The sequence below is a fragment of the Photinus pyralis genome, unplaced genomic scaffold (genome assembly GCF_008802855.1).
Source record: "Photinus pyralis isolate 1611_PpyrPB1 unplaced genomic scaffold, Ppyr1.3 Ppyr1.4_LG2, whole genome shotgun sequence".
NCBI lineage: Eukaryota > Metazoa > Arthropoda > Insecta > Coleoptera > Lampyridae > Photinus > Photinus pyralis.
The window spans coordinates 47,536,855-47,562,859 of record NW_022170403.1 but is presented as its reverse complement, the minus strand read 5'-3'; the positions used below and the strand labels follow the sequence as shown (position 1 = coordinate 47,562,859).

Below are 26,005 nucleotides of genomic sequence, written 5' to 3'. Positions count from 1 at the left end.
TAAAGATGGGTATAGGAACATGTAACATCAAAATATGCCAATTTCGATTCTCTATCTAATGCAATAGTAAGAAAATGGTCATTTCATAGGTGCGGTTGTACGCAATTTAACTTTTTTTTAAGTACACTAAAAGAAAGCCTTATTCTTTCTCTATGCACTGGTAATAAAAATGGGTTACCATAACTACAACCGTTTTCAAGTAATAAATTATCAAGGTAGCCGTCTGCATCCGCCATTTTTGTTCTTAAAGTCAAAATAACTTAAAAACCATAAATGGTAGATCAAATGAAGTGAAATTTCATGTCGAATCCAAAAAATAGGGGTTGCTATTTAAAATAACGAAGTTACTAGCTACTTTCGGTATTTCTGGACCATTTTGACAATATTTCACATCGATTCGGCCTTCACAGTAACTCCTAAGTACAAATTTTCAAAAATCTACCAATTTCACTTTCCCGCTATTCACAAGATCAACCACGTAGAGAGGGCTGTTCCAGGAAGATCCTCATCCGCTATCCCTAAGTGGCTCGTCATCGGTTGATTGTAGATAGATAGGTAAAGTTGGGAGTTTTGGGATTTTCTAAGGCTCAAAAAGTCTACAGGGTGTAAAAATGAGAAGGTCGATTTTTTTATTAAATTGGGTGACTGCTGGAATGGTAAAAGTCCTTAAGTAGTTTATGGAATTGGCGGTCGCCAGTGAACTGTAAATACATACGCATGGACTAGTTCTGGAAGTTGGTGTCGCCCGTCTGTCTGAGGTTTGGATTAGATTCAGGGCTACGCGGTTAAAATTGAGAATTATTGTGGGATTTGCAAAAATTGCAAAAAGTTGAACGAGTGATAGTATACATTTCAGGGAAGTATCCCAACCCTGATTGGCTTAACAAAAATGGGTTAGAAGCCATCTTGAACAAGGTACTAGTTACTACTTACTAATTAATTAATAAGAGATTTTGGATTCATACGCATTTGAGCCCCCGATGCGAACAGTGGGTGGTCCATAGTAAGATTTTGCATTCATTCGGGTCTGCGTTACCAGACCAAGCAGTGTTTAGTAAAAAAGTAAATTTGTTTTCTGAACGATTTTCCGCGAGTAGTTTTCCCGAGGAAGTTTTAATGGAGAAACCACCAAGAGGTGTATAATCAGGTAGTTTCGTCGTGAAATAATTTCGTTGCAAATTGTACAGTTGTTTTACATTCAGTTGGAATATTGTTCCACATTGAAATCTCTTGGTAAAGTGAAACGCTTCCGTAATATTTATTGAACAACTTTAAATATGTCTATATAAATACTATAATACTTTAAAATACCATTAAATGCGTCATTCTTCCTGAGCAAGCTTCTACAGATTCACTCACTTTTTACCGTTTAAATTCGCAATACTGATGGAACACTAGTAGTAACAATACTGAACGATCGACGAAAATGGTAAGTATGACGCTAAATTGCAACAATGAAAGTGCACTTTTATACCTCTCTGCCATTGGTATCTAAATATGTAAATGTGTGATGAAGGTATGCCAATAGTTTTCAGTCGTCATCACGATCTTTGGTAAGAGAACTAGATGAGCCTTTGAGCGAATCGATACACTAGAATAAGGTAATTAAGAATGGACGGCTTACAAGCGAGCTTACGTCATCAATGCTTATCCTGGTCGACTCCAAAGTTTGCTCTGGATAAGTCCAAGGCTTAAAGTTGGGGTTTATCTGCATCGCTTTCCACGTGGGGTAACCTTCGGCCGCTTTCCTCATATGCTTGATCATCTTCGGTGCGAATATCTGCGTAGTCTTATTGACGAGCCACGGTTGTAGCTTACCCCTGGGATCCGTTTGGGAGATGTATCCCATTGCACATCCGTTAGGCAGCGAGCGTATTAAAAAGCCTGTCAGGTGCGACAGCGCCCTAAAGCGTTTTTTAACAGTACACACTCAACGGTTCGATTTACGAACAAACCTGACGAACCCCTTCTTCGGCGGGTAGCTTTTGTGATGGATGGAATGGTTGAGAATCATTTTTTCGTCGCCGGTGTCGAGCCACGAGCGTTGAAGGACGAAATCCCTGTTTTTCAGTGGGGCGGGACACGTCACTGAAATTGAACGACATTTTAGGGATCACGCTCGATGCGTCGTTACCTACTGGAATAGTAGCCTACGTCGTTGTTGGGGTTAAGGTATCCGATTTCCGTGGATTCTATCATGTGCATGTCCCAGCGCGATCTGTAATGGGGATCGTGTAGGACGTCGAACAGTGTGTCTGAGGTTGTGTTGTGGAATACTGCGTAAATCTTAACCATTTTAAAATCACATCCTGGCAATGATTGGGTCCAGACCTAGAAAACAAAAAAACTGAAATTACTCACAGTAATTATGCTAATTTTTTCGATAAAACAATGGAATAGACTTATTTTGGCTCAAAAGGTATAGCAAATATTAAGCCATGAACTTTTTACTTTGGCAATCGTTTAAAAACTAAACCTCTTCCTGAAATTGCACGATACTTTTACTTTCGGGATGCTGTTGGAATTACATCGTTTATGACACTGCACTAGTTAATAAGAACCTTTCTTTGGATTAAGGATTCAGTGGATTAAGGTCCAAGATTGGTTGACCTTTGACGTTTTGTCAGAGTTTAAACTGCCTTTGTGCAAATCGGCTCCTGATTAGTTGAAATTTGACAAAACGTCAAATTTCAACCAATCTTAGACCTTAATCCACTGGTCAATTCCAAGCGAAGTTTAAACTGCCTTTGTGCAACCGGCCCTTAGTATAATTGTCTTGTCAAAAAAACCCCCTTGGAAAATTCTGATACCTGTCAGCTGCCATCTGCGGTTGAATACATATGTTGCATATCCATATGATGTATGTTGTATAATCCTATAATCTTGATGACCGCTGGTATAAAAAACATTTTCTGAACTGTTTCAATATAGATTCCGATTTCTTGTTCTTGCAGTTACAATGTACTGTTCACACACACATAGGTAATCACAAAAATCTTTTAAATTTGTCTAGAATTAGGTGAGCCCCTTTGATAAGCAGTCCTCCTGACCCTTACGGTCCCGACAATTTCGAATCTAAATCGTGGATCTTCTTTATGGACGCAACTCTGCACCTTATCACGCACCGTAGATGACGCTAATTCTACTGCTGCTAGCAGTAATTAATTCAATTGCTTCCATTGACGACACTAAATTTTGGGAGTGGTTGGAAAGGATCAAAGGCAGCCTATGTTTATTCCAAGGTTTAAAAATGAGTTATATGGCTTACGAAAAATTGATATTTGCGCTTATGCATGTAGATTTTAGGCCCAAACGCACTATTTTTGATGCTTTAAGAATTGGGAGGAAAATACTATTAAAATTCCATTTGTTTTAACTCATTACCATCCACTAAATTATTTTGAATTTAGACAGATCACAAATCATGTCCTCCTAGATGATCAATTTACTAATTAGCCAATGAGAACCCTTGCTTTGCGTGAATAATGTAACATTATACACGTTAAAAGTGCTTTTTCACTACTAGCGTTTGATGACATGATAATTAACCTTTTTCCCACATTATTAACTAATAGTCAATAACGCGAACTGTCACGCTGTCACTTTTACAAATCACAACCAGAAATTTTGCTCAATAAATGTTCTCTAAAATGAATAATTGCCACCATTCAAAATTCCTCTTTGAAAGTTTTTGAAAGTCTAGTAGTGAAAAAATAGTATATATACCACGGTAGAGAAGTTTATAATTGCCTTCGCACCTTAATCTTGGTACTCAGGCAATAATACTAAGTAATCAGATTGAATAATCTGTATATTAAAGGGCAGTCGTAATCAAAATTTTATATTAATTTCGCCAGTTCTACCAAGTTACCGGGGTGAGTCTAGTAGGTGAGGGTTACACACGGTATATGGTAGTTTTTAGGTGAATTCACTCGACGGGAGTTTATCTGATGAAATATTCCTCTTTAGAAACTTTTTGATTGCTTTTAATTTTTTCGTTTCTGCGACCGGTATCGAGGAAAAAAGTAAGAACCCATCTTCTGTAGATATCTAAAGTTAAATTTTTAAAATGGACCTGGCTTTATTTGGATATTCTCTTGTTTCTGACAGTTCAGGTTTGAAATTGTATCGTGGGTAAGGAAATATAAAAAAAAGAATAAATTAATAATAAATTAAAATCGGATAAAACATAAAACATAATGTAGCGATTTATCTAATTATAAACGAGCGTTGCGAGACCTTTGTAATTGTCGGGGAATTCTCTTTTATGGTTTCTGATTCCCTATGCTGTTCAGTCTTATTTTGGACATACTGTATACAGCGCCGGATTTAGCATGGGGCCATGTGGGCCCGGGCTCATAGCGACAAATTTTTAGGGGCGACAAATAAACAAATTTGGGAAATACCTAACTCTACAGTACTATCGTGAGAAATAACATAACCTCTCAAGAAATTGAAGGTGGAATGTTACGCACACCCTTACCAACTTAAAAGTAATCACGAAATATGGAGAACCTCACATTTAGACGAAATTATGTGAACTTTGTATTAAAATTGTGGAAAATTTAGGGCTTCTTCTGCAATTTTTTGTTGAAAATGCTTAATTAAGGTGCCCTCTAGCCATTTTTATCAATTTCATGATCGCACCTGGGGGGCTCAATAACGTCACGTAACCTAAACCTAAATACCTGTTTTGAAATTGATGTCTTTTGTTATTTGGAAAATTCACTTCTGAATTTCCCAGTATACATATTACGTAGATAATAAAGTAAATATATTCTTAAAAGTAGGTAATAGTTATTTATGTATTAAGGGCATAATAGTGATGTTTATATTCTCGAGGGCGACGAGTTAAAAAGTCGCCCGAGAGTAAACATCAGTTTATTAAAAGGTCAGATTTTTGAAAAGAAAATAGTATATTAAGATACAAGTGTATAATCAAGTCTTTAAAGCGCGCCCAACGAGTTTAATGGCACGACGCGAAGCGGAGTGCCTTTAACTTTGCAAGTGCTTTAAAGACCAATTAATTATACACGTGTATCTTATAGTATTTTTTATTATACCTGCAGTATAATTTAAAAATAGGAAATACCATGAAATCATATTGACGTTATACTCGAATACATGTCTAATTAAGTGGGCTGGGTGTTCGTAATTTCACGATTGCCATGGAAATGTCACTTGACGTTTGCTTATAAAAATCAATCATCGACTTTGTGAATAATAGTATATTTCATTAGGAGTCCGGAAAGCAAGGTTTTTCCGTGCGCGCGTGGCCAATTCGGGAAGTCATGCAAGCACGGAAAAAGCATTTCTGGACGTGTAATGAACGATATTTTTTATTATACTTCTTTTAAATCGATAACAAAAAACAACAAACTCGCTAACATTTTTATTTTGTGACAGTTATAGAAAATGCGTTTTCATGGTTACTCTCAAATCATTTCAATGTCACAAATTCCCAAAGAAGTTTATCTAAATATTGAAACATCTACGAATTAAAACGCAAAATACTTACATATGAAACATTACAACGCATATAGATTTTCTGAAAATTAGTTTTCTTCCCTGTAAATTTGTATTTTAAAAGAAAGCGACCTAAGAGGATTTTTTATTTCACCCAGATGACAGTTTCCAAAGTCATACTTGAAGTATCATTATCTACTTAGTAACTTTAAAGCACGTGTGGTTTAAAGGCCTTTTTTCGCACGCATTTGAGTGTTTAAAACGAAGATTGTGATTCAGCTATAATAAAAAGAAATTTAAACTAAATTGTTGCCTAGCCCTACCCCTCCCCATTAAGATGATAAATTGACGTAGTTCTACACCAATTTACACATGTAGCATGAAGCTAAACCATTGAATTTATAACTATAATCACAGATTAAACTATAATATTCAATGGCTAAACAAAGAACAATTTAAATTCAGATATCGCACTTTCATCTTCGCGAACCGTCAGAGGTCGCCACTAAACAAATTTAAAAACAAATCCATTTACAGGGGCGCGCGCGCGCATGTTAAAATGTAATTGGGGAATATTGATTCTGCGTGGGAGCTTTTGAAATAAGATCGACATAGTATTTGCGCGTGCGTAAATAAATACTTGTTCCTAACATCTGTTAATTTAAAAAACATACCTTCGTATCTTCGCCTTTGTGGAAATCCAATTTCCAATTTGTATTGTCATCTATAAGCGTTTTAAGCCTTTTGAAGTCGCTGTCCTCAGCGATTTTCACAACTCCTACCTCCATGACCTTAAACAAGTTGTACAAAACATGTTAACAATAAGAATAAATATTTAGGACTATGACTTAATAATTAAATAAGTAAGTTGATTGAATTATTGCTGTCGTGTATTGGGTGTGACAAATTTGAAGTAGTTGTTGGCGCTTTTTATTGATTTTTTATATTTTTGTAAATCAATATTTTTGATGGGCTGTTGCAATGCTCAATTAAATGTTAAACACTTACCACATGTTTTGTTAAATTCCCTAGACCAAGTGCATTTGTCACACGTTGACACAAATTTAGCTAGTCGTCTGACAGCGGTTCCATTGCTCTTATCAAAATGTGATAAGATCGCGGTACAAGTAGTACGTGTGTATTTATACGACGCCGGTTAAGTACGGCAACAACCTCGCAATAACGCGCTTAAATTGCCGTTGGTCAGTTTTCAAAATTTCGTGCGCTTTAGACAGATTCGGTGACATTTGTTTTGTTCAACAGAGCGACACCCACGTACTTAACGATGACCTATTCTGGCAATGTGGAATTGGATAAGAAAATAGGCGAGTGGTTATCCTGGGATCAAAATGAGAAGACGTCGGCCGAAATTAGAGCTTACGTCGAGACGGCAAATTTTAACGAACTGTCGAAGATCTTGCTCAACAGGATCTCCTTTGGAACTGCGGGACTTAGAGGAAAAATGGCTTCTGGTTACACTTGTATGAATGATCTCGTCGTTGTACAAACCGCACAAGGTTTGCTGAAGTATCTTGAGGGAAGTGATCAGTTAGAGTTGCTTCGAAAGAATGGCATAGTTATCGGATACGATGGCCGTTACAACAGCAAAAGGTAAGTTTATCGCAAAACCTAATCATATCTCTGCAGTTTCTATTGACTGTGAATGTTGTTGACGCAATCGTCTTTATCTATAGTTTATACGAGCGGCCGAGACCCTGACACTTTATTTGCGATACCATCTTGTTAACCGATATCTAGTAGAGTAGGGTATCTAACGTTTCCATAATCGCAACTCTTGCACAATTATTTGGTTTGGAAGCCAAATATTTCCACTGCAATAAACAAATTTGTTGATGAATCCAATCGAGTAGGTAATAATTCAAAGTGGGTCAAAAAATCACTTTGTACTATTCATATTTGATCAACTAATGGGCGATTTGAAACGATGGAAAACTGTTTTTCAATATGAAAAATTGATAGAAATACCAAAAACCTTTGATATGTTTGATTAGTACTTTACAAAAATTCCAATTCTGAAGCTACAGCGTAACTTTCAAGACCCGTTAATTAGTCACATTTGGGGAACCTCCTATTGTAATGAATTCAAGTTTTGGTTACCATTTCCCAAAATTTTCAGTTCAGTTCAGTTAATTTAAAATATATTCACGTGTCGGCACTTATCCTTATGGTTATAAAGAAAGTGGACCCCAACTTACAGCAGAAAAATTTTTTTGTTTTTTGTTGCAGTTTCTGATTCCGCTTTTTAAGAACAAAATCATGACTAACCACTAAAATCACAACTTTTAAACCTTTCATTGTATAATCAACATTTTTCTGGATTAAAGAAAGTGCAATTTACTGTAGAAGTTACCTACTGTAACAAAGAATTTCTTTAAATGTAACTACAGTCTGTATTGCACCAGGTTTTACGTGATTACGTGCTCCTGTAGCTAGTGAAAAATCAGAGTTTTTAAATTCAACAAATTGTTGTAGTCCTTAAAAAGCACTAAAAACATAAAAATACCCAACGTTTTTCCCCCGAAGGGTAAAAAAAGATATATTTTGGGGCTTGCTTGATCATAGTGAGATTTCACCCCCCTTTTCAACCTCGTTTGTGCTTTTAAGGTCCTCAAATCATCCTCTTTTCCCCCATCTTGCTGCGCCCTGTCAAGGCGCGCGGTTTGGTCAGTACCGATGGGCGCCGTCAAGGACTTGAACCTGGTCAAGCCTAGACAAGACCTGAAATATATCAGAGTTGAGTATTTTATGTCTGTGCCGTCGGCTTGACCATAGTGAGACGTGTCTGGTTTCTGACGACGCGAAAAGGCGTACTGTGGAGTAAGGCACTTAAAATAACATGGCAAATGTCCAAATTTTCTATTGGTTAGTGCTTTCCTTTCAGCCAATCCCAAACTTCTATTAATTACCTCAAAAACAAAACGATCAGCATTATTCGCGATAGTTTTGCTTCGTGATGACTCTGTTAAAACTGTTAAAACGGATGCAAGCCCACCAAAAACCCATTAAAGAATGAAAGCCCATTGAAAACACATCAGTGATCCCAATCATCCAAAAGAATTCGTCACATTGTAATGTACAATATTTGTCTGGGAAGATACTTCAGAACTACGTATTTCTGCGGAAAAAGAAATTACTTAAATCCAAAATAAAAGCTTGCTTCACAGTACCCCTGTACTGTTTTTAAAAGCGAAGAAAACCTGATGAGATTTGAAAAACAACAACAAAAGAAAAGGGAGCTTTCTCTAAAAAATTGTCTTAAAAAATTAGAAACTCTAAGAAAATCCTAAAAGAAATTAACATTTATCTTCATCTTCTCTATGATCATCCTCTACTGTAAAAATCCGGTAGCATTCATTACTCTTCTCTCTTTGAATACTTCTAATTTTCTTAATAATTTGTTTTCGTTGACTTCCAACTTCTTGTTCATGTCTAGTTGTTTCTTTTTTTTCTTCAATTTTTTTGCTCCAACAGGGCTATTCTCTCTTCTTAAGTCTCCAATTTAATTCTTGATGTGCTCTCATATGAGATCTGCTTGAGCGTTGATTAACTTTTCTTCTAATATTTTTTCTCTTATCTTACTAATTTTAACTTCTTCGGCTTACTCTCCTACCTCTCCAATTTCTCTAAAGTGATTGGATGATACCTCATTCTTTCTTCTTTAATTTCGTCTTTAATTGGTTTCAAAAATAGAATAGAAATACTTTCTGCGGGAAAAAATTATGTGTACGAGTATATATACAGTAGACGTTCGGTAATCCGACGCTCGACAGTCGGCCACACCCAGTAGTCCGGCATTTAGCGACTCTGCCGACCGACACAACCCGCTTTATAATCCGGCATTAGTTGAGCTTATTTTACAAAATGTGCTTTCGCGTTCGGTCCTGCCCTGACCTTGACAGCTAGATCACACGCCTTTTTCCTTTCGCTTTCGACTGTAGGAATCTATAGTCCATGTAGGATGTCAAACATGCTTTATAATCCTATGCAAATCCACTAATCCGGCAATTCCAGCAATTCGGCATAAGCGAAATATTTGGGTGCCGGTTTACCGAGCGCCTACTGTAGTTTATAAAAAAACAAATATATTGCAGTTATTATTTACAATGACATCTGTTATATCTATTAAAAATGGGAAGCGGAGCACGAAATGAAATGAATGAATTTTCGTTTTTCTTTACAACATGATTGCACATGCGCTCTCGCATAGCAGCCACTTTAGGGGTAGATTTGACCATTTGAGGTGTGGGGAGGCTAAATTCAATTGACGTTGTAAGTTTGTAAGTTGTTCTTTTTGAATAGCTTTAATTGGTCCTAAGGGAGGTATAATTTTGGTGCAATTTTGTTTTTTACGATAAGTGACACCACTGGTAATTCGTTCCCAGCATTTTGGCTGTTCTGGCGGCGAACTTCACACGGGTATGGCAATTTATGTATGTATGTAGGTAATCATTTATCGTTGGGTAACTTCGGACTAGGCAATCAAGCTTAACCGTTTAAGGCCATCAAGCTTCCACATCATTATTATTAACCAATTTGAGAAAACGTTTGAAGTCGTTTGGTTAGGGATATAGCAGTAGCATGTACCGAAAGACAGGCGGACAGAAAAATGAACGTGAGTCACGATACAAGAATTTAAAAGTTAAATTAACACAAGGATGTCTCTAAATTAATGATAATGAATCCGACCTGATAAGTCCCTTACTTCTTCCACCGAACAAGGAATATTTAATAACATTCTGCACTTCATTGGAGGATCATCAATGAATACGAAGGAGTATCTGAAAGATCGGCGATATAGCAAGCTAAAAAAGCACTGTAATTTTGCAAGATCGAATTTGAGTCCCATTATTCCAAAACTCAAAACGTCATTTTGTACGATACGATATAATGCCAGAGAGTGAGAAGGGATGAGAAGGAAGACCGTGACACTGTATTACATTCATTCCTAGTTTGAGATTACCGATTTAGGGAATTTATTTAGTGGGTATAGTTGAATTAAAATGTACCTAACTATCCTTCAAACAATGATTGTTAAAAAAGTAATAAAGGATGTTTGTTTGGAGTTACTCAATACTCACCCCACTTACTTCTTCATTTTGATGCACTAATAGCGCTGTGGTCTTGCTTACAAATGAATAGTAAGATCATTATACACAAATTATAGGTATGGTTTGTGCAGTAATTATCTATTCTAATCACTATTTGCAATTTGATTATTGCGCTAATCTCTCTACTTACCTAATCATTGGTCAAAAACATGTTAACGAAGCAGACATAAATGAAACACTAATTTACGAAGGATCCGCATCATTTAATTGTAACACCATTTTTATGACTGTTTAATTACGCGATCTTGACTTTGGGCCAGCTGGCGCAGTAATAAATATAAATCATTTAGTAATAGTTAACTTACCGCGAAATGAAGGATGAAGTTCTTGCCGTTTCACATCGTTTAGCATTTAGCACAAATCTGAATTAAATGCGCCGTCGATACCTAATGCTGCAAATCGAAACAGCGAAAATAGACACGATATTATATTTAAAAAAAAACATACCTACGCGCATCAGGACATTGCTTCCCAATTTAAAAATATTAACAGTGATTCCATTAGTTAACCTTCATTAGGTTTAATTACAACTTGTATTCATTCACTCGCTCTAACCTTTCGTGTGGAATGGAAACTGAAAGCAAAACTGCCATGTAACTTAAACTGAAAGTGTAATATTTCCATACGTGGATACTAAAACTATAAATAGATTTTTCCAAATTTTCTTGAGCTATAATGAATTTGGTATGGGCCATGCGCAAATGGAAAATTTTAAATTGTATATTTGATATTTAAAGGTTTGCCGAACTCTCCGCCGCCATATTTTTGCACAAAGGCTATCTCGTTCGCCTATTCTCAACCGTCAATCCGACGCCTTTCGTACCATTCGCCGTATCCAAATGGAAGTGCGCCGCCGGCATCATGGTAACCGCATCGCACAATCCCAAGCAAGATAATGGTTACAAGGTAATCCCCCCCCCCCCCCCCCCAAATCTTACGCACATTTCTCAACCACCATTTCCAGGTGTATGGGTATAACGGTTCCCAAATAACGTCCCCGGTCGATAAGAAGATACAACAGAGCATCTTGCAAAATTTGGAACCGTGGCCGAGCTCTTGGGACACCTCGACAATTTCGACCAGCGATAAGAATGTCGATCCCCTAGCCGAAACCGAATCAACCTACATCGACATCGTGAGTGGCGATATTTTGGACGAGCACAAAGCGATCAACGCGAAAACCGCGCTTAAGTTCACATACTCGGCAATGCACGGCGTCGGCTACAATTACGTTGTAAAGTTGATGAACGCCGTCAACTTACAGCTGATACCGGTCGAAGAGCAGAAGGATCCGGATCCCGAGTTTTCCACAGTGAAGTACGTATCACGCGCTATATTCTTCAAATTTTACCGAGTCATTGCAGGTTTCCAAACCCAGAAGAAGGAAAGAGTAGCTTAGATTTGTCGTTTAAAACCGCAAATTTGAATGATAGCACGATCATTCTGGCGAACGATCCCGACGCGGATAGGCTAGCGGTTGCCGAAAAGAACTTAAGGTTGACCCGCATGTTTTTTGGAGCTCCTTAACTACTAAGTGTTGTTTTCCAGCACAGGAAAGTGGAGGGTTTTTAACGGTAATGAGCTGGGCGCACTGCTAGGGTGGTGGTGCTTACATTGCTACCAGTCGCGATATCCCAATGAATCCTTGAGCGACTGTTACGTCATGTCGAGCACTGTCAGCTCGAAAATTCTGAGAGCAATTGCCAATGCGGAGGGTGCCAACTTCATTGAAACGTTAACCGGGTTTAAGTGGATGGGTAAGTAGGTACCTACTCTTCACAGATGCGCCGGTACTGTATTGTCATTCTTGCACGTACAGGCAATAAATCCTATGAGCTTTTGAACGAAAACAAGAAGATCATCTTCGCATTTGAGGAGGCAATTGGATTTATGTGCGGCAGCACGGTTTTGGACAAAGACGGAGTGAGCGCGGCCGCAGTTTTGGGAACAATGGCCGCCTACCTCCGCCATCACAGTTTGACGCTGAGTCAACAGCTGGAGGAAATATACAATGAGTATGGATATCACGTATCGAATAACTCCTACTTCATTTGTCACGAACCCAGCGTAATCAAATCCCTTTTTGAGCGACTGAGGAATTTCGACGGACCCAATACGGTAGGGCGCACGCTTGGTCCATTCTTCACTAAACACTGCGTTTTAGTACCCAAAGGGACTGTTAAATAATAAATATCCGATCAGCAGCGTTAGAGATCTCACCACCGGGTTTGATAGCAGTCAACCTGATAATAAAGCAATCCTTCCGTCGTCAAAAAGTAACCAAATGATAACGTTCAATTTTGGCAATGGACTTGTGGCTACCATAAGAACTAGCGGTACGGAACCAAAAATTAAGTATTACATGGAAATGTGCGCATCGGCATTGGAAAAGTAAGAGTCCCGATATTTACCAGAGGTTCATTGTACTTTTTAGAGACCGCAAGGTAATCCAAAATACTCTCAAGGAAATGACGGACGCACTTATAATAGAGCTGTTACAACCAAATCAAAATGGCCTTATTGCAAAATCAGACTAAAACTTACATTCTGTCAAGCATTTGCGAAATCAATGAGTACTTACAACTGTTGTATTTATCTGTTAAACTATTGTATGTGATCTGCAATTACCAATTAGGATTTGTTAAACGTTATTGTGTAACTCTACTTTCCTTTTAATAAGTATCTGTAGGTGACTTTTTCTATGAGCCTTTTAAAATAAATCAAGTTAAGTACCTGTCGACGCTACCTAAATAAAGTATGTTGTCAAATCATGCACGTTTATGTTTAGCATTGCTACTGACATGTAAATAAATTGTTGAGGAGAATAAATGTCAAACAAATCTCAAAATTAAAAAAAAACAATAAAGTCTCCCTACACGACCTTTTGAAAATCGTCATGCGCATTGTGCATCAATTTAAAAAGTGCCCTGCATGGACTAAAACATATGCAGCATGTCAAAGAAGTAGAAAGAAATAAGTGAGTCTGAATTTTATAATAAAATTCGTAATTTTAAAACCAAAAGGAACTTTGACTTTAAAGAGCAATTGAAGGGTTGCTTATGGATGATTTATACATAATCGAATAACGAAATATAAATATTTGGTGTACTACAAAAATTACAACCCCCGCAATCGAGGATTACTACACGTAAGAGTCCGAATTCTAATAAAATTCATAATTTTAAAACCAAAAGGAACTTTGACTTTAAAGAGCCATTGAAGGGTTGCTTATGGATCATTTATACATAAGCGACTAACAAAATACAAATGTTTGATGTACTACAAAAATTACAACCCCCACAATCGAGGATTACTACACGTAGGAGTCCGAATTCTAATAAAAATCATAATTTTAAAACCAAAAAGAACTTTGAATAAAATCTTTTTTCCCGGTCGATCTGAGACAATTTTTTTTTCTTGCTCCAAAAAAAGGAAGTGTTTAACCTTTCTTTTTTACGAAAAATCCACTGCACCAAAATTTCTCGGGAAAACACCTTTTCTTATTAATTTTGGGGCGTAGAATCCAAAACAATTCGTACTTTTTCGATTAGACTTCTCAATCAAAAGTTATAGACTAGAAACAAATTTCGAAAGAAAATTCAAAGGACTGTAACTTTTGAACTAGTAGCCCAATCTTGGAACTGTTTGAAATTATGGATTCTACAGGTCACATTCTATAAGAAAATCTTTTTTCCAGGTCGATCTGAGACAATTTTTTTTTCGGGCCCCAAAAAAAGGAAGTGTTTAACCTTCCTTTTTTACGAAAAATCGACTGCACCAAAGTTTCTCGGAAAACACTTTTTCTTATTAATTTTGGGGCGTAGAATCCAAAACAATTCGTACTTTTTCGATTAGACTTCTCAAACAAAAGTTATAGACTAGAAACCAATTTCGAAAGAAAATTCAAAGGGCTGTAACTTTTGAACTAGTAGCCCAATCTTGGAACTGTTTGAAATTATGGATTCTACAGGCCACATTCTATAAGAAAATTTTTTTCCGGGTCGATCTGAGACAATTTTTTTTTCGGGCCTCAAAAAAAGGCAGTGTATAACCTTCCTTTTTTACCAAAAATCGACTGCACCAAAATTTCTCGGGAAAACACTTTTTCTTATTAATTTTGGTGCGTAGAATCCAAAACAATTCGTACTTTTTCGATCAGACTTCTCAATCAAAAGTTATAGACTAGAAACCAATTTCGAAAGAAAATTCAATGGGCTGTAACTTTTGAACTAGTAGCCCAATCTTGGAACTGTTTGAAATTATGGATTCTACAATCCACATTCTATAAGAAAATCTTTTTTCCGGTCGATGAGAGACAATTTTTTTTTTCGGGCTCCAAAAAAAGGAAATCGACTGCACCAAAATTTCGCGGGAAAACACTTTTTCTTATTAATTTTGGGGGCGTAGAATCCAAAAACTTTAAAGTGCAATTGAAGGGATTTATACATAATCGATTAACAAAATACAAATGTTTGATGTAGGTACTACAAAAATTACAACCCCCGCAATCGAGGATTACTACACGTAAGAGTCCGAATTCTAATAAAATTCATAATATATGTGACTGTGGAAGAGGTCCTGACCTATGCTTCAGTCCAACACTTAGCAGCCTGCGCGATTTGGTTTTTCTCAAAAAAATTTCAAAAAACTGTCAAATTTTGACGAAAACGTTAAAGTTAGGGGTATAACATGTTACATAAAAAAATAAGTATTTTTTAAGTACGTTCTAAATTAGTAATAAAATATGAGGCGTTCTCCTGGCCGTTCCATTTAAAAAATGATGATACGCCACTGGAATACAACACGCGCCTGGTTATAAAAAATGTTTTACTAGAAATATGGCGACGCTAAATGTGTACAATTTGGATTTCTGAGACAGTTATGAATCAGAATGTATCCTTTTCAAAAGTTTTTACGCCTACTTGATTTGTTTAGAGCCACTTTTAATATTGCCTCTTTTTTTACCAGTTGAATTGGATCGCTGTTTGAAAATGAGTTTCGAAGGGTGATTCAGGAAGAAACCGTGTTTCACGCTTACTTTAATTAAATTGGTTGAGTTACTCACAGTAATAGATTACAGATGTTCCGCAATGTATAAATGTCAAAAAGTACCCTTGTAACTTATGATTTTAACAGCAAGCAGAAGCTTGAATTAATTTCGTTTAACTTTTTTTTTACCGGTAGCCGTTTTGTGCATAACGTTATGACCAGTTTTGATTAATAAACTGATTTTTTACGTAACTTGCCACTACAAATCGGGCGCAACGGAATGTATTGTACCTTGGACTTGAACACTTTCGAGCATTTTAATTGTTTTTTTAAATTTTTATTATAATGTTAGATTTATGTGACATTGAATTGTTTGTGTTGTTTATTTTAACAAGAGTAAGGGTAACATATAGAATTTATAGAGACTTAAACATAGCCAATAAACATTAAATGGCCGACAATGCAGTGGACGTTTTCTCAACCAAATAATTGTATAATCAGTGAGGTTGGCACCTTTTTCTTGATAGTTGAATATAGCCGGTCTTTCTACATCAAAGATCCAAGTCTTATTCGAATACGAGCGGGACACTGCGTATAACCTATTAAAAGTAACTGATCAATTATCTGATTCAAACTGCCTTTTCAATAGAAACTTTTGGATTTTCCCCGATTGCGTTTTAGGGAATTTGTCTACAATCCTTAGTTGAGTTGGGATTTTGTATTTTGACAAGACTCCTTCACAGAACTCCTGAATTCTGTCTAGCGTTAACTCGGCTCCATCGCGCACCTTAACGCAAGCACAAACTTCTTCGCCCAGTCTTTCATGCGCCAAACCAATCACGTGAATTTCCAGTACGTCGGGATGAGTATACAAGAAATCTTCAATCTCCTTCGGGAATATATTCTCTCCACCTCTAATTATTATATCTTTTAATCTACCAATAAATATCCCATAGCCGTTCTTGTCGAGAATAAACTTATCCCTGCCATTGCAGAAAATAATTATGGAATTTGAGATTTGTTTTGCTACAATTACCCGGTTTTGAACCAACCGCCATCATCGATCACTTCATCAGTTTTCTTTTTGTCTTCCCAGTAACCGAGCATGGTATTGTATCCCCGAACGCATAGCTCGCCCGGTGTGCCTATAGGCACTATTTCATTTTTTTCATCAACAACTTTTACTTCTAAATGATCGCCTACGTGCCCGACAGTATTGAGTACTTTATCTTCGTCGTCTAAAGACAGAGATTGAAATGCGACACAAGTCAATTCAGATAACCCATATACCGACTGGAAACTGCCGAATTAAAGGAAGCGTTAAGTTAATTGCAATACCGTAATCTTTTTCACATTTAGGTGTTGTTTCATTTTCTTGTACAGTTCTGATGAGCTTGGGGCTCCTCCACACATGGCTATTTCGAGAGAGATCTTCTCGTTGTGTTGCATCTGAACGTTGACTAAATCGATGTACATAGTCGGTGTGCCTTGAACAACTGTACAACTGGAAGCATAAATTTACCACAACGCATTGACTAATACCCACCAACTTTTCCTCTTTGATCGCTCTCAGATTTTGCAGAGAATTGTATGTGGGAGAGGGTATAACTATTGTGGCCCCATAAGCCACGGAGGCTCCAATTGAGGTTGTGTAGCCAAATCCGTGAAAGAATGGGATTTGTACACAAACTTTGTGATGTTTCTCATCAAGTTCAACTCGCTTACCAATGGCGAGTGAGTTGTTGACAATACTGAAGTGACTGATCATTGCTGCTTTCGGTTTTCCGGTAGTGCCCTAAAATACAGTTCGCTGAAAAGGTACCTAACTAGAATTTTTCACCCACAGATGTGAATTGAATATTTGCTACTCCTTCAGGATTAACTTGGTGTTGATTAATTTCTCGTACAGAGGTTTCACTTGCTAAACCCATAATGTCGTTATAATTAAATGTGCCTCTAATAATCGAAAAAAATTAAAAGTTATTAGTTTTGGTAAGTTGGCGCATACCTACCCAAGATGGTTTTCGGATATTGTTATTATGCTACTGAGGAATGGGGTGGTGGTATTAATCAAATTGTCAGGTTTTTGATTGTCTAAGTTGTTTATGATGGAGCACAGTGTTGCGTAAAAGCGTTGTTTGCTAGATCTCTCTGGGCAGATAATAGTTTTCAAACGCACTTTGTTAATGCAATATTCTATTTCTGGTTTTGTGTAAGCAGGATTGAGGGGCACCTGAAAAATATACACGTAAAATATCAACGCAATTATGAACAAAGAGTTTGCACCACTACGAATCCTCCTCGAGCGCAAGCTAAGGAAACCACATTCCATTCTATAGTATTGGGTGCCCAAAGCCCGACACGGTCACCGTAGTTTATGCCAATTTGCTGAAGCCCTGCAGCAAAACGATCAGCTTGTGTTTTCAGATCTTGGTATGTAATTCTTTTGTTGTCCTGTAGCGATATGACAGCTGCCCGTTCGGGGTACCGCAATGCAGTTCGTTCCAGTAACTTTCCATAGGGAATGTATTCCAGGGGAATTTTTCCTATATGATGTAAGTAGCTTAGGTTGGAACAAAATCTAGCACTGGAAAATGCTTAATCAAAACGGTTTTTCCTTAAAATTAAATCTTACCTCCGGATTCTATTCATATTTTCTTTGACCACAACAACTTGTTTGGCAACCTCATTAGACCTGTAATCTTATAACTAGAGGGTTACTGTATGGTAATTTAGGCGATAGTGCAAAACGGAAAACCTTGGCTAACTCCTATTTTCATTTTGCTTTTTATTGAAGTGTGTGAGACGCAATCGTAAAAATGTTTTGACAATCCCAAGACCAACATAAATAAATAACTGTGATGTTAAAATATGGTGGCTACTTAACAAAGGTCATGTGCTAATTTGATTTTTTAAAATAACGTAGTTTCACATACTGTCTGGAAACGGATCTTGATTTTTGTATTTGGTAGGGTGGGGTGCGTGGTGTGTTAGGAAACCTTTCAGAAATTTCACCTACCTATTAATTTAGGAGTTTACAGCCCCTTTTTCTAATAGAGCTCGAAGAATTCCAACAGATTGAATAGAAATCAATGAGTGGGTTTTACTTTTTTCAGTTTACCTACTCAGAAAAACGATTTGTTTCCCAACTCTTCTAAATGAATTTATTGCAAGAGTTACATTTTGTTGCAAAATGTTTTGGATGATGTCGAAATAAATAATTTTCTTAAATTAACTGTGCCATGTACCTACGAGATATAGCTATTTCTAAAAGGATATGATAGAACATGAATATGAGAGCTTAGTCTTGTTTATAGCTGAACTTCTTACTGAAATTCGAATAAATACAACAAAAGGATAAAAATGGAACAAGAAAATTATAGAAGTTGGTAAGAAAAGAAAGAAAAAACAGTTAGCAGTAAAACTAACTAAATCCTCGTGTTATTTTGTAAAAAACTTATTACCTAGGAACCCATTAGGAATTACTTTTTTATATAATCTTACTTCCATTCAAGTTTTGATTTAATTTAGTCATGAGAATTTCCCTGTAAATGGGTTTCAAATTTATTAGTTTCGTTTCACAATGATGGACTGTGTTAAACTTGATGACGTACCTATACTTCTAACTTTAAGCAATAATTGAATAACCAATGTACTTACCCCAAAGTGCGCTGGAATATGGCTATTTTATTCTTTTAAAGGTTGGCCCAAACAAATGCAATAAACCAGTAATGCATTTTAATTATTGCACCAATCACACTTTCGTTGCAAATTGTGAAGCCTGGGAAAATCATAATTGAATCGCGTGGGAACAATAGTTTTTTATGCTTATCCGTGGCCCTGATGTCTAATCTTACTAAATTTAAATCAATTTTATATAAATAAATTCGACGTGCTCTAGGGTGTATCTGTTCGGAATTAATCTTCCAAGTAGCGGGTACTTTTTCAAACGCCTAATACCAGGTGGGGTCATTTCTGACCTCAGTATATATTATAGTTGTAGGTACACATACTTAGAATTTGGTGTGTATTAATAGTTATCTATGTATTAAGGGCATAAGAGTGATGTTTATATTCTCGAGGGCGACGAGTTAAAAAGCTCGAGGGCCTATGGCCCGAGAGCTTTTTAGTCGCCCGAGAGTATAAACATCAGTTTATGCCCGTGGTACATACACAATTTTATGTTTTACAAATAGTTTTCTTCGTCAAAATTCGTTTACAAAATAATTCATTATGTTTGATCGAGTATGCGTAGTTCGAATTTGTTAATGCGATTGAAACCATCCAAACGTCAAACGTAATTTTAAATAATTCAATTCATCGTGAATGAGCAAGAAGTTCCAGAAACTATACGAAATAAGGCCAATCTTGTGATTTAGTAGGTATTGACAATTAATAATTGACGTTTCTAATTTTCAATGACCTGCAAATTTTTGTTTGTTTTGTCATTAAGTATAAATGAGTTACTATGGTGATACCTACTTAATGCCCTAGGGCATAAAGTGGTACTATGCCCGCGTATCACAGATATGCCTGTCAGGTGGTGGACGTGGCGAGGGTGACCTGGGCGGTGAAATCGTTCTCAGCATACAAGTCACCCGGTTTGGACGGCATAATACCGGCTCTCCTGCAATGGGAACTGGATGTTATTGCTACCTACCTAGTGGGAATATATACAGGCTGTATCGCTTTCAGATACATACCTAAACAATGGAGGGAGATAAAAATTGTTTTTATCCCCAAACCTGGAAAAGGTGATTACTCCACACCTAAAGCATATCGTCCAATCAGCTTGATGTCTTTTCTTCTTAAGACACTTGAAAGACTGTGCGATAGATACATAAGGGATACGGCGCTAACACGGTTTCCGCTGCATCCTAACCAACACGCATACTGCCCAGGAAGATCTACGGAATCAGCCCTGCACTGCGTTGTAGGGCAGATTGAGAGATCGCTGCACTATAAAGAGTCCGCACTGGGAGTATTCATAGATATAGAAGGGGCTTTCGACAAAACAACCTTCGATTCAATAGAAATGGCTCTACGTCACCACGGCGTACCGAACGTCGTACGAGGCTGGATTGCGCAGCTGCTGAATCTCAGAGCAGTGCACATCAGCGTTGGCGACGAAACACTAAGGTGCACAGTAGTGAGAGGATGCCCCCAAGGTGGGGTGTTATCACCACTTCTGTGGAACTTGACTGTAAACAGGCTTCTCTGTCGCCTTAATGACAGTGGCTACTATACGCTGGGGTATGCGGATGATATATCCATACTTATAACCGGCAAATTTGAGGCTACTTTATGCAGACTGATGCAATCAGCTCTTACAGTAACCGAAGAATGGTGTAGGGAACACTCCTTGTCCATCAACCCGACAAAAACGGAGCTAGTTCTCTTCACAAGAAAAAGAAAGGTAGAGGGTATTCGAGCTCCCCTGCTATTCCAAAAACACCTCCAATTTTCAGAGTCAGTGAAATATCTAGGAATCACACTCGACAAAAAACTGAATTGGAGCAAACATATCCAGCTTAAAGCCGAAAAAGCAAATAGGGCTTTCTGGCAAAGTCGCCGCGCTATTGGCAAACTTTGGGGACCATCCCCGAAGGCTGTCCTGTGGCTGTACACTGCCGTGATTAGACCTATGTTCTGTTATGGAGCAATTGTCTGGTGGCCTAGAACCAGACTCTCCACAACTGTAGCACTCCTTAATCATGTGCAAAGACTAGCGTGCCTTGCCTGCACAGGCGCGATGCGAACGACCCCCACAGCCGTCATGGAGGCCCTCTTGGATCTGCCTCCACTAGATCTCCACGTGAGAGAGCAGGCCATTCTGGCATTCCTGCGTCTGAAAAATAAGGGGTTGTTGAATAGCAGAGGCATTGAGGGGGGGCCACTCCCGAATTCTGGGCGAGGCGATCAAGCGACTGCCTATCCTAGAGGGGAGATCGGACTCACTCACTCCTCAATTCATATTAGGGAAAAACTATCACATCTTCTTTGATGAGAATATGGCATCCCAACCAGATATATTCATCTTCACGGATGGATCTAAGACAATGGAAGGTACAGGCACTGGTATTTACTCCAAAGAACTGAACTTCCATATCACCCAACCACTAGGTAAACTTCCTACTGTATTCCAGTCAGAGTTGGTAGGATTAACGCTTAGTGCAAGAACAGTTCTTATGCATAACATAAAGAACAAAACTATCAGAATCTCAAGTGACAGCAGGGCTGCCTTGCAGTCACTTGGTCACTGTAAAATTACCTCTAGGATGGTTTCCGAATGTCACCACGTACTAGAGCAAGTAGCAAGCAGCAACACCCTGAGCTCGTATGGGTCAAAGGGCATGCTGGAACGGAAGGTAATGAGAAAGCCGATAAATTAGCCCGACTGGCCTCAAAACAGGCGTTTTATGGTCCAGAGCCGGCTCTTCCACTTACAGTTAAAACTGTAAACAACCTAATAACTCAAGACACCCAAACCCAGCACAGGGCTAGGTGGAACTTGATGTTAGATTGTCGCCATGCGAGAGAAGCCTTCAGAGGACCATCTCGTAGCTTGGCGCGTTTTTGTACATGGGCTATCAAGGAAGAACCTGAGGTTACTCGTGGGCATTCTTTCTGGGCACTGTAAACTAAACAAGCACATGCACTGCATGGGTTTGGTGGAATCACCATCTTGTAGAGGATGTTACACAGACGACGAGACGGCATACCACATACTCTGTGAATGTCCCGCTCTAGTCCAACTGAGACGATCCATGTTGGGGGAATCCTGGCCGGACATGGCTACGATTAGAGCCGCCTCCCCTTCCAGCGTCCTAAGGTTCATCTCACGTGTGGGATGGCTTGAGTGATGTTGAGGGGTCGGGCGACCCTAGTCAGGGAGGTAGTACAAAGGGCCCGAATTTGAGGCCTAAGTACGCGTGGACACTGTTCACCCTCCTATCGTAATCCAGAATCCAGAATCCAGATCACAGATATAAAATGTGCTATGATAGGTTAGTAAGACATAAATAATACAAAAATATAGTGCCGTTTTCCCAGTTTCCTCTCTGATGCCAAATGTCCATATATCTTTATTATTTACATGGACACGTACTTGGACTCTTTCTCCTTCTTGAAATTGGCGAGTGAGCGATGAAGCTGTCGTTTTCCTCCCTATTGTATTTGATGGCATCTAAGCGAATACACAACTTTCGATTTAAATTAAATTCTCCATTTGAAAGAGGCATCTACTGGGATAACAAAATGATATCCATCTAATGGACCTGAATAGTCAATATGAAAGCTTTCCCAGTTCCCTTCTGGTTCTTTCCACGGGTGTATCGGATCTTTTGGCGGATTGTGCCGAGTCTTAGCACATTCTTTACTAATTTTTCATTTTCTGAGTCAATTTTTGACCAATAAACATATCTTTTGGCAAGTTGTTTCTCTTAACTATTCCAATATGGGTTGAATGAATTTCTTTTAGAATCTGTTGCTTGAGCGTGCTGGGAATTAGTATTGTACCTTGATAAAAAAGAATGCTGTATTAATGAACTTGTAACAAAAATAGCAAACTAGCTCCTGGGCACTGAAAATTTAATCAGTTCTTCCTTGGGTGATGATAAGCATAATACCTACTGAAAACAGAATTGCAAAATTCGAAAGCGTTCGCGTTATCATGTATACAGACGGACGGACGGACGGGCAGAAAGTCATGAGCCCGCTTTAGGAACTCGTTAAGTGAAAGTAATAAATACAAAAGGCTTGTTCATATAATTGCAATAGTAAAAGGATTATAAAGACCAATAAAAATTTGTGATAATTCCTGTGGCCGAAGAAACCACGTTGCATAATTAATTATGCACGTTCATAAAAATTGATAGTACGTTTATGTAACCGACTCGTACCGTTTCTTTAACAAGAATTTTTGGATTTTTCCCGATTGTGTCTTAGGGAATTCATCGACAATCCTTAGTTGACTGGGAATTTTGAATTTAGCTAATTTCCCTCTACAAAACTCTGTAATTGCTTCAAGTGTCAATTCGGCGCCATCTTGCACTTTAACACAAGCGCAAACCTCTTCGCCTAATCTTTCATGTGCCAAACCAATCACGTGCGCTTCTAATATGTCAGGATGCGTGTAGAGTAAATCCTCAATTTCTTTTGGGAATATGTTCTCTCCCGCTCGGTTTATCATATCCTTTATCCTTCCGACAATTCTTCCATAGCCGTCTTTGTCGAGAATGAATTGGTCTCTAGGATTGTCCAGAATCGGTAAGGAAATTGAGATTGCATTTTCTACTTACCCCGTTTTTAACCAGCGGCGATCGTCGATCATTTCAGCAGTTTTCTCCTTGTCTTCCCAGTAACCCACCATGGCACTGTATCCCCGAACGCATAGCTCGCCGGGTGTTCCTGAAGGCACTACGTTATTTTCTTCATCCACAACTTTTACTTCTAAATTGTCGCCTACGTGCCCGACAGTGTTGAGCACTTTGTCCTCATCATCTAACGGAGTAGATTGAAAGGCGACCGCTGTTACCTCAGTTAAGCCGTATACTGACTGGAAGCTGCTCTGTTAAACCAAGTATTCAGAGACGTGCATTACCTTCATCTTTTTCACGTTTAGGTGTCGTTTCATTTTCTTAAACAGTTCCGGCGAACATGGTGCTCCCCCCGAAACCGCTATTTCGGGAAAGATTTTTTCATTGTGTTGCAGCTGGACGTTCACTAAATCTACGTACATTGTTGGCGTACCATGAATGACAGTGCAACTGCAAGGATGCATTTAATACCATCCGATTGTGAGTAGCTACCTACTTTTCCTGTTTGATCGCTCTCAAGTTTTGTAGCGAATTGTATGTGGAGGAGGGTACAACCATTGTAGCCCCATAACTCACGGCAGCTCCAATTGTAATTGTGTAACCATACGTGTGGAAGAATGGCACCTGGACACAGATTTTGTGATGTTTCGTATCAAGTTCATTTCGCTTGCCGACGGAAAGTGAATTATTGACAACGTTGTGGTGGGTTACAGTTGCTGCTTTCGGTTGTCCTGTGGTGCCCTAAAATAAAATAGTCCGAGAAGACGACTAATATGTTTTACCTACGGATGTGAACTGAATATTTGCCAGGCTTTCGGGGGTAACATGCTGTTGGTTCGCTCTAATTTCTCTTATGGAGGTTTCATTTGCAAAATCCATGATGTCGTTATAATTAAACGAGCCACTACAAAAAAAGGGAATGATCGTGGTTTGGTCAACCATATCGCATACCCAAGATTGTTTTCGGATATAGTTATGATGCTTTTAAGGGACGGGGTGTTGGTATTGTTTAAATTTCCAGGTTTTTGATTGTCTAAGTTGTTTATAATGGAGCACAGCGTTGCGTAGAAGTGTTGTTTGTTGTATCTTTCTGGGCATATAATGGTTTTTAAACCCACTTTGTTAATGCAATACTCTACTTCCTGTTTTACGTATCCAGTATTAATGGGCACCTAAAAAGAGATGTGGTCAGGCAGTTTTTTAATTTTGAACAATGCAATTTGCACCACTACGAATCCTGCCCGTGCGCAAGCGAAGCAAATTATACTCCATTCTAAGATGTTGGGTGCCCAAAGTCCGACACGGTCACCATAGTTTATGCCAATTTGTTGTAGGCCTGCTGCAAATCGATCGGCTTGTGATAGTAGATCCTGATAGGTAATTCTTCTGTTTTCTTGCACCGATATCACGGCGTCTCGTTCAGGATACTGCAATGCTGTGCGTTCCAGTAGCTTTCCAAAGGAAATGTATTCCAATGGCGTCTTTCCTATATGGTGGAAGTAGCTTACGTTGGAATAGAACCTAGCACTAAGAAACGCTCTAACAACACAGTCCCACTTAACATGAAGCTTACCACCCGAATCTGTTCATATCTACTATTTATTTTGACTATCATACGATACAGCTAAGTTAACCTTCCAATTGCGTCCGGAAGTTCGATCTAGCGATTTATGTACGTCCCATGTGGTTATTTAAGGGTATTCAAGGACAGTTTACTGAATAAACACGCACATTATATAATTAGATATTTATATCTATCCACCATAATATTGGCATAACATAATTGCACCATCAAACGTTATATAGTTTTATAGAACTAGATTTCCGCTCCTCATCCGAATAGGTAGATAATTCATTGTGTTTATGCCTAAATTGCCTTTTATGCGATATCTGGCAATAAACAACACATCAAAGCAACATTTCTGTAAAAGCGACAATACTAGATAGTGTAGACCTAAGCAAAACAGGCAATTGGAAAATGTAGTCAGTACTCACACAACTCACACAAAGTTAACGAAATACCATTGTTCATTCGGCAATACAAATATATAGATGAGAATTAAACCTAACCTTCGCTAAATTGGGCTCTAATGCCCTCAAATT

General features: G+C 38.2%; 4 protein-coding genes across 13 annotated transcripts in view; 1 reads left to right on the top strand and 3 right to left on the bottom strand.

Annotated features, from left to right (window-relative positions):
* Positions 1 to 13,333, top strand: part of LOC116164909 (phosphoglucomutase-2) — a 46,160-nt gene extending 32,827 nt beyond the window's left edge. For 5 of the 7 annotated variants that reach the window (XM_031479160.1, XM_031479158.1, XM_031479155.1 and 2 more), the window contains exons 2-9: positions 6,730 to 7,077; positions 11,333 to 11,501; positions 11,560 to 11,912; positions 11,960 to 12,091; positions 12,144 to 12,352; positions 12,415 to 12,713; positions 12,760 to 12,986; positions 13,030 to 13,333. In XM_031479160.1, coding sequence (XP_031335020.1) covers positions 6,752 to 7,077; positions 11,333 to 11,501; positions 11,560 to 11,912; positions 11,960 to 12,091; positions 12,144 to 12,352; positions 12,415 to 12,713; positions 12,760 to 12,986; positions 13,030 to 13,132 — 1,818 coding nt within the window. In that variant the 5' untranslated portion in view covers positions 6,730 to 6,751 and the 3' untranslated portion in view covers positions 13,133 to 13,333. Of the gene's footprint in view, positions 1 to 6,195; positions 6,330 to 6,537; positions 6,669 to 6,729; positions 7,078 to 11,332; positions 11,502 to 11,559; positions 11,913 to 11,959; positions 12,092 to 12,143; positions 12,353 to 12,414; positions 12,714 to 12,759; positions 12,987 to 13,029 lie in introns of those variants that run through there. The other 2 variants (XM_031479157.1, XM_031479156.1) reach the window with 2 other exon arrangements.
* Positions 1,235 to 11,181, bottom strand: LOC116164913 (START domain-containing protein 10-like). 4 transcript variants are annotated; one of them, XM_031479169.1, is made up of 7 exons: positions 11,043 to 11,181; positions 10,901 to 10,987; positions 6,141 to 6,257; positions 2,139 to 2,331; positions 1,956 to 2,088; positions 1,637 to 1,904; positions 1,235 to 1,591 (listed from the first exon to the last, which is right to left on the bottom strand). In XM_031479169.1, exons 3-7 carry the CDS (start codon positions 6,252 to 6,254, stop codon positions 1,532 to 1,534), a joined length of 768 nt encoding a protein of 255 aa, XP_031335029.1. In that variant the 5' UTR covers positions 6,255 to 6,257; positions 10,901 to 10,987; positions 11,043 to 11,181; the 3' UTR covers positions 1,235 to 1,531. The 4 variants fall into 4 exon arrangements, with proteins under 4 accessions (XP_031335029.1, XP_031335027.1, XP_031335030.1 ...); XM_031479167.1 differs by lacking the exons at positions 10,901 to 10,987; positions 11,043 to 11,181 and adding exons at positions 10,566 to 10,611; positions 10,726 to 10,848; XM_031479170.1 differs by lacking the exons at positions 10,901 to 10,987; positions 11,043 to 11,181 and adding an exon at positions 10,726 to 10,867.
* A 2,615-nt stretch (positions 13,334 to 15,948) lies between the features above and the next one.
* LOC116162607 (medium-chain acyl-CoA ligase ACSF2, mitochondrial-like) lies at positions 15,949 to 18,710 on the bottom strand. Its single transcript, XM_031476257.1, has 8 exons — positions 18,220 to 18,710; positions 17,871 to 18,171; positions 17,597 to 17,817; positions 17,429 to 17,540; positions 17,135 to 17,379; positions 16,923 to 17,088; positions 16,621 to 16,877; positions 15,949 to 16,567 (listed from the first exon to the last, which is right to left on the bottom strand). The coding sequence occupies exons 1-8, from the start codon at positions 18,234 to 18,236 to the stop codon at positions 16,201 to 16,203; spliced, it is 1,686 nt and encodes a 561-aa protein (XP_031332117.1). The 5' UTR covers positions 18,237 to 18,710; the 3' UTR covers positions 15,949 to 16,200.
* A 4,459-nt stretch (positions 18,711 to 23,169) lies between these two features.
* Positions 23,170 to 25,723, bottom strand: LOC116164250 (medium-chain acyl-CoA ligase ACSF2, mitochondrial-like). Its single transcript, XM_031478396.1, has 8 exons — positions 25,476 to 25,723; positions 25,129 to 25,429; positions 24,854 to 25,074; positions 24,689 to 24,806; positions 24,399 to 24,643; positions 24,187 to 24,352; positions 23,885 to 24,141; positions 23,170 to 23,833 (listed from the first exon to the last, which is right to left on the bottom strand). The coding sequence occupies exons 1-8, from the start codon at positions 25,490 to 25,492 to the stop codon at positions 23,467 to 23,469; spliced, it is 1,692 nt and encodes a 563-aa protein (XP_031334256.1). The 5' UTR covers positions 25,493 to 25,723; the 3' UTR covers positions 23,170 to 23,466.
* Between the last annotated feature and the right edge of the window lie 282 nt (positions 25,724 to 26,005).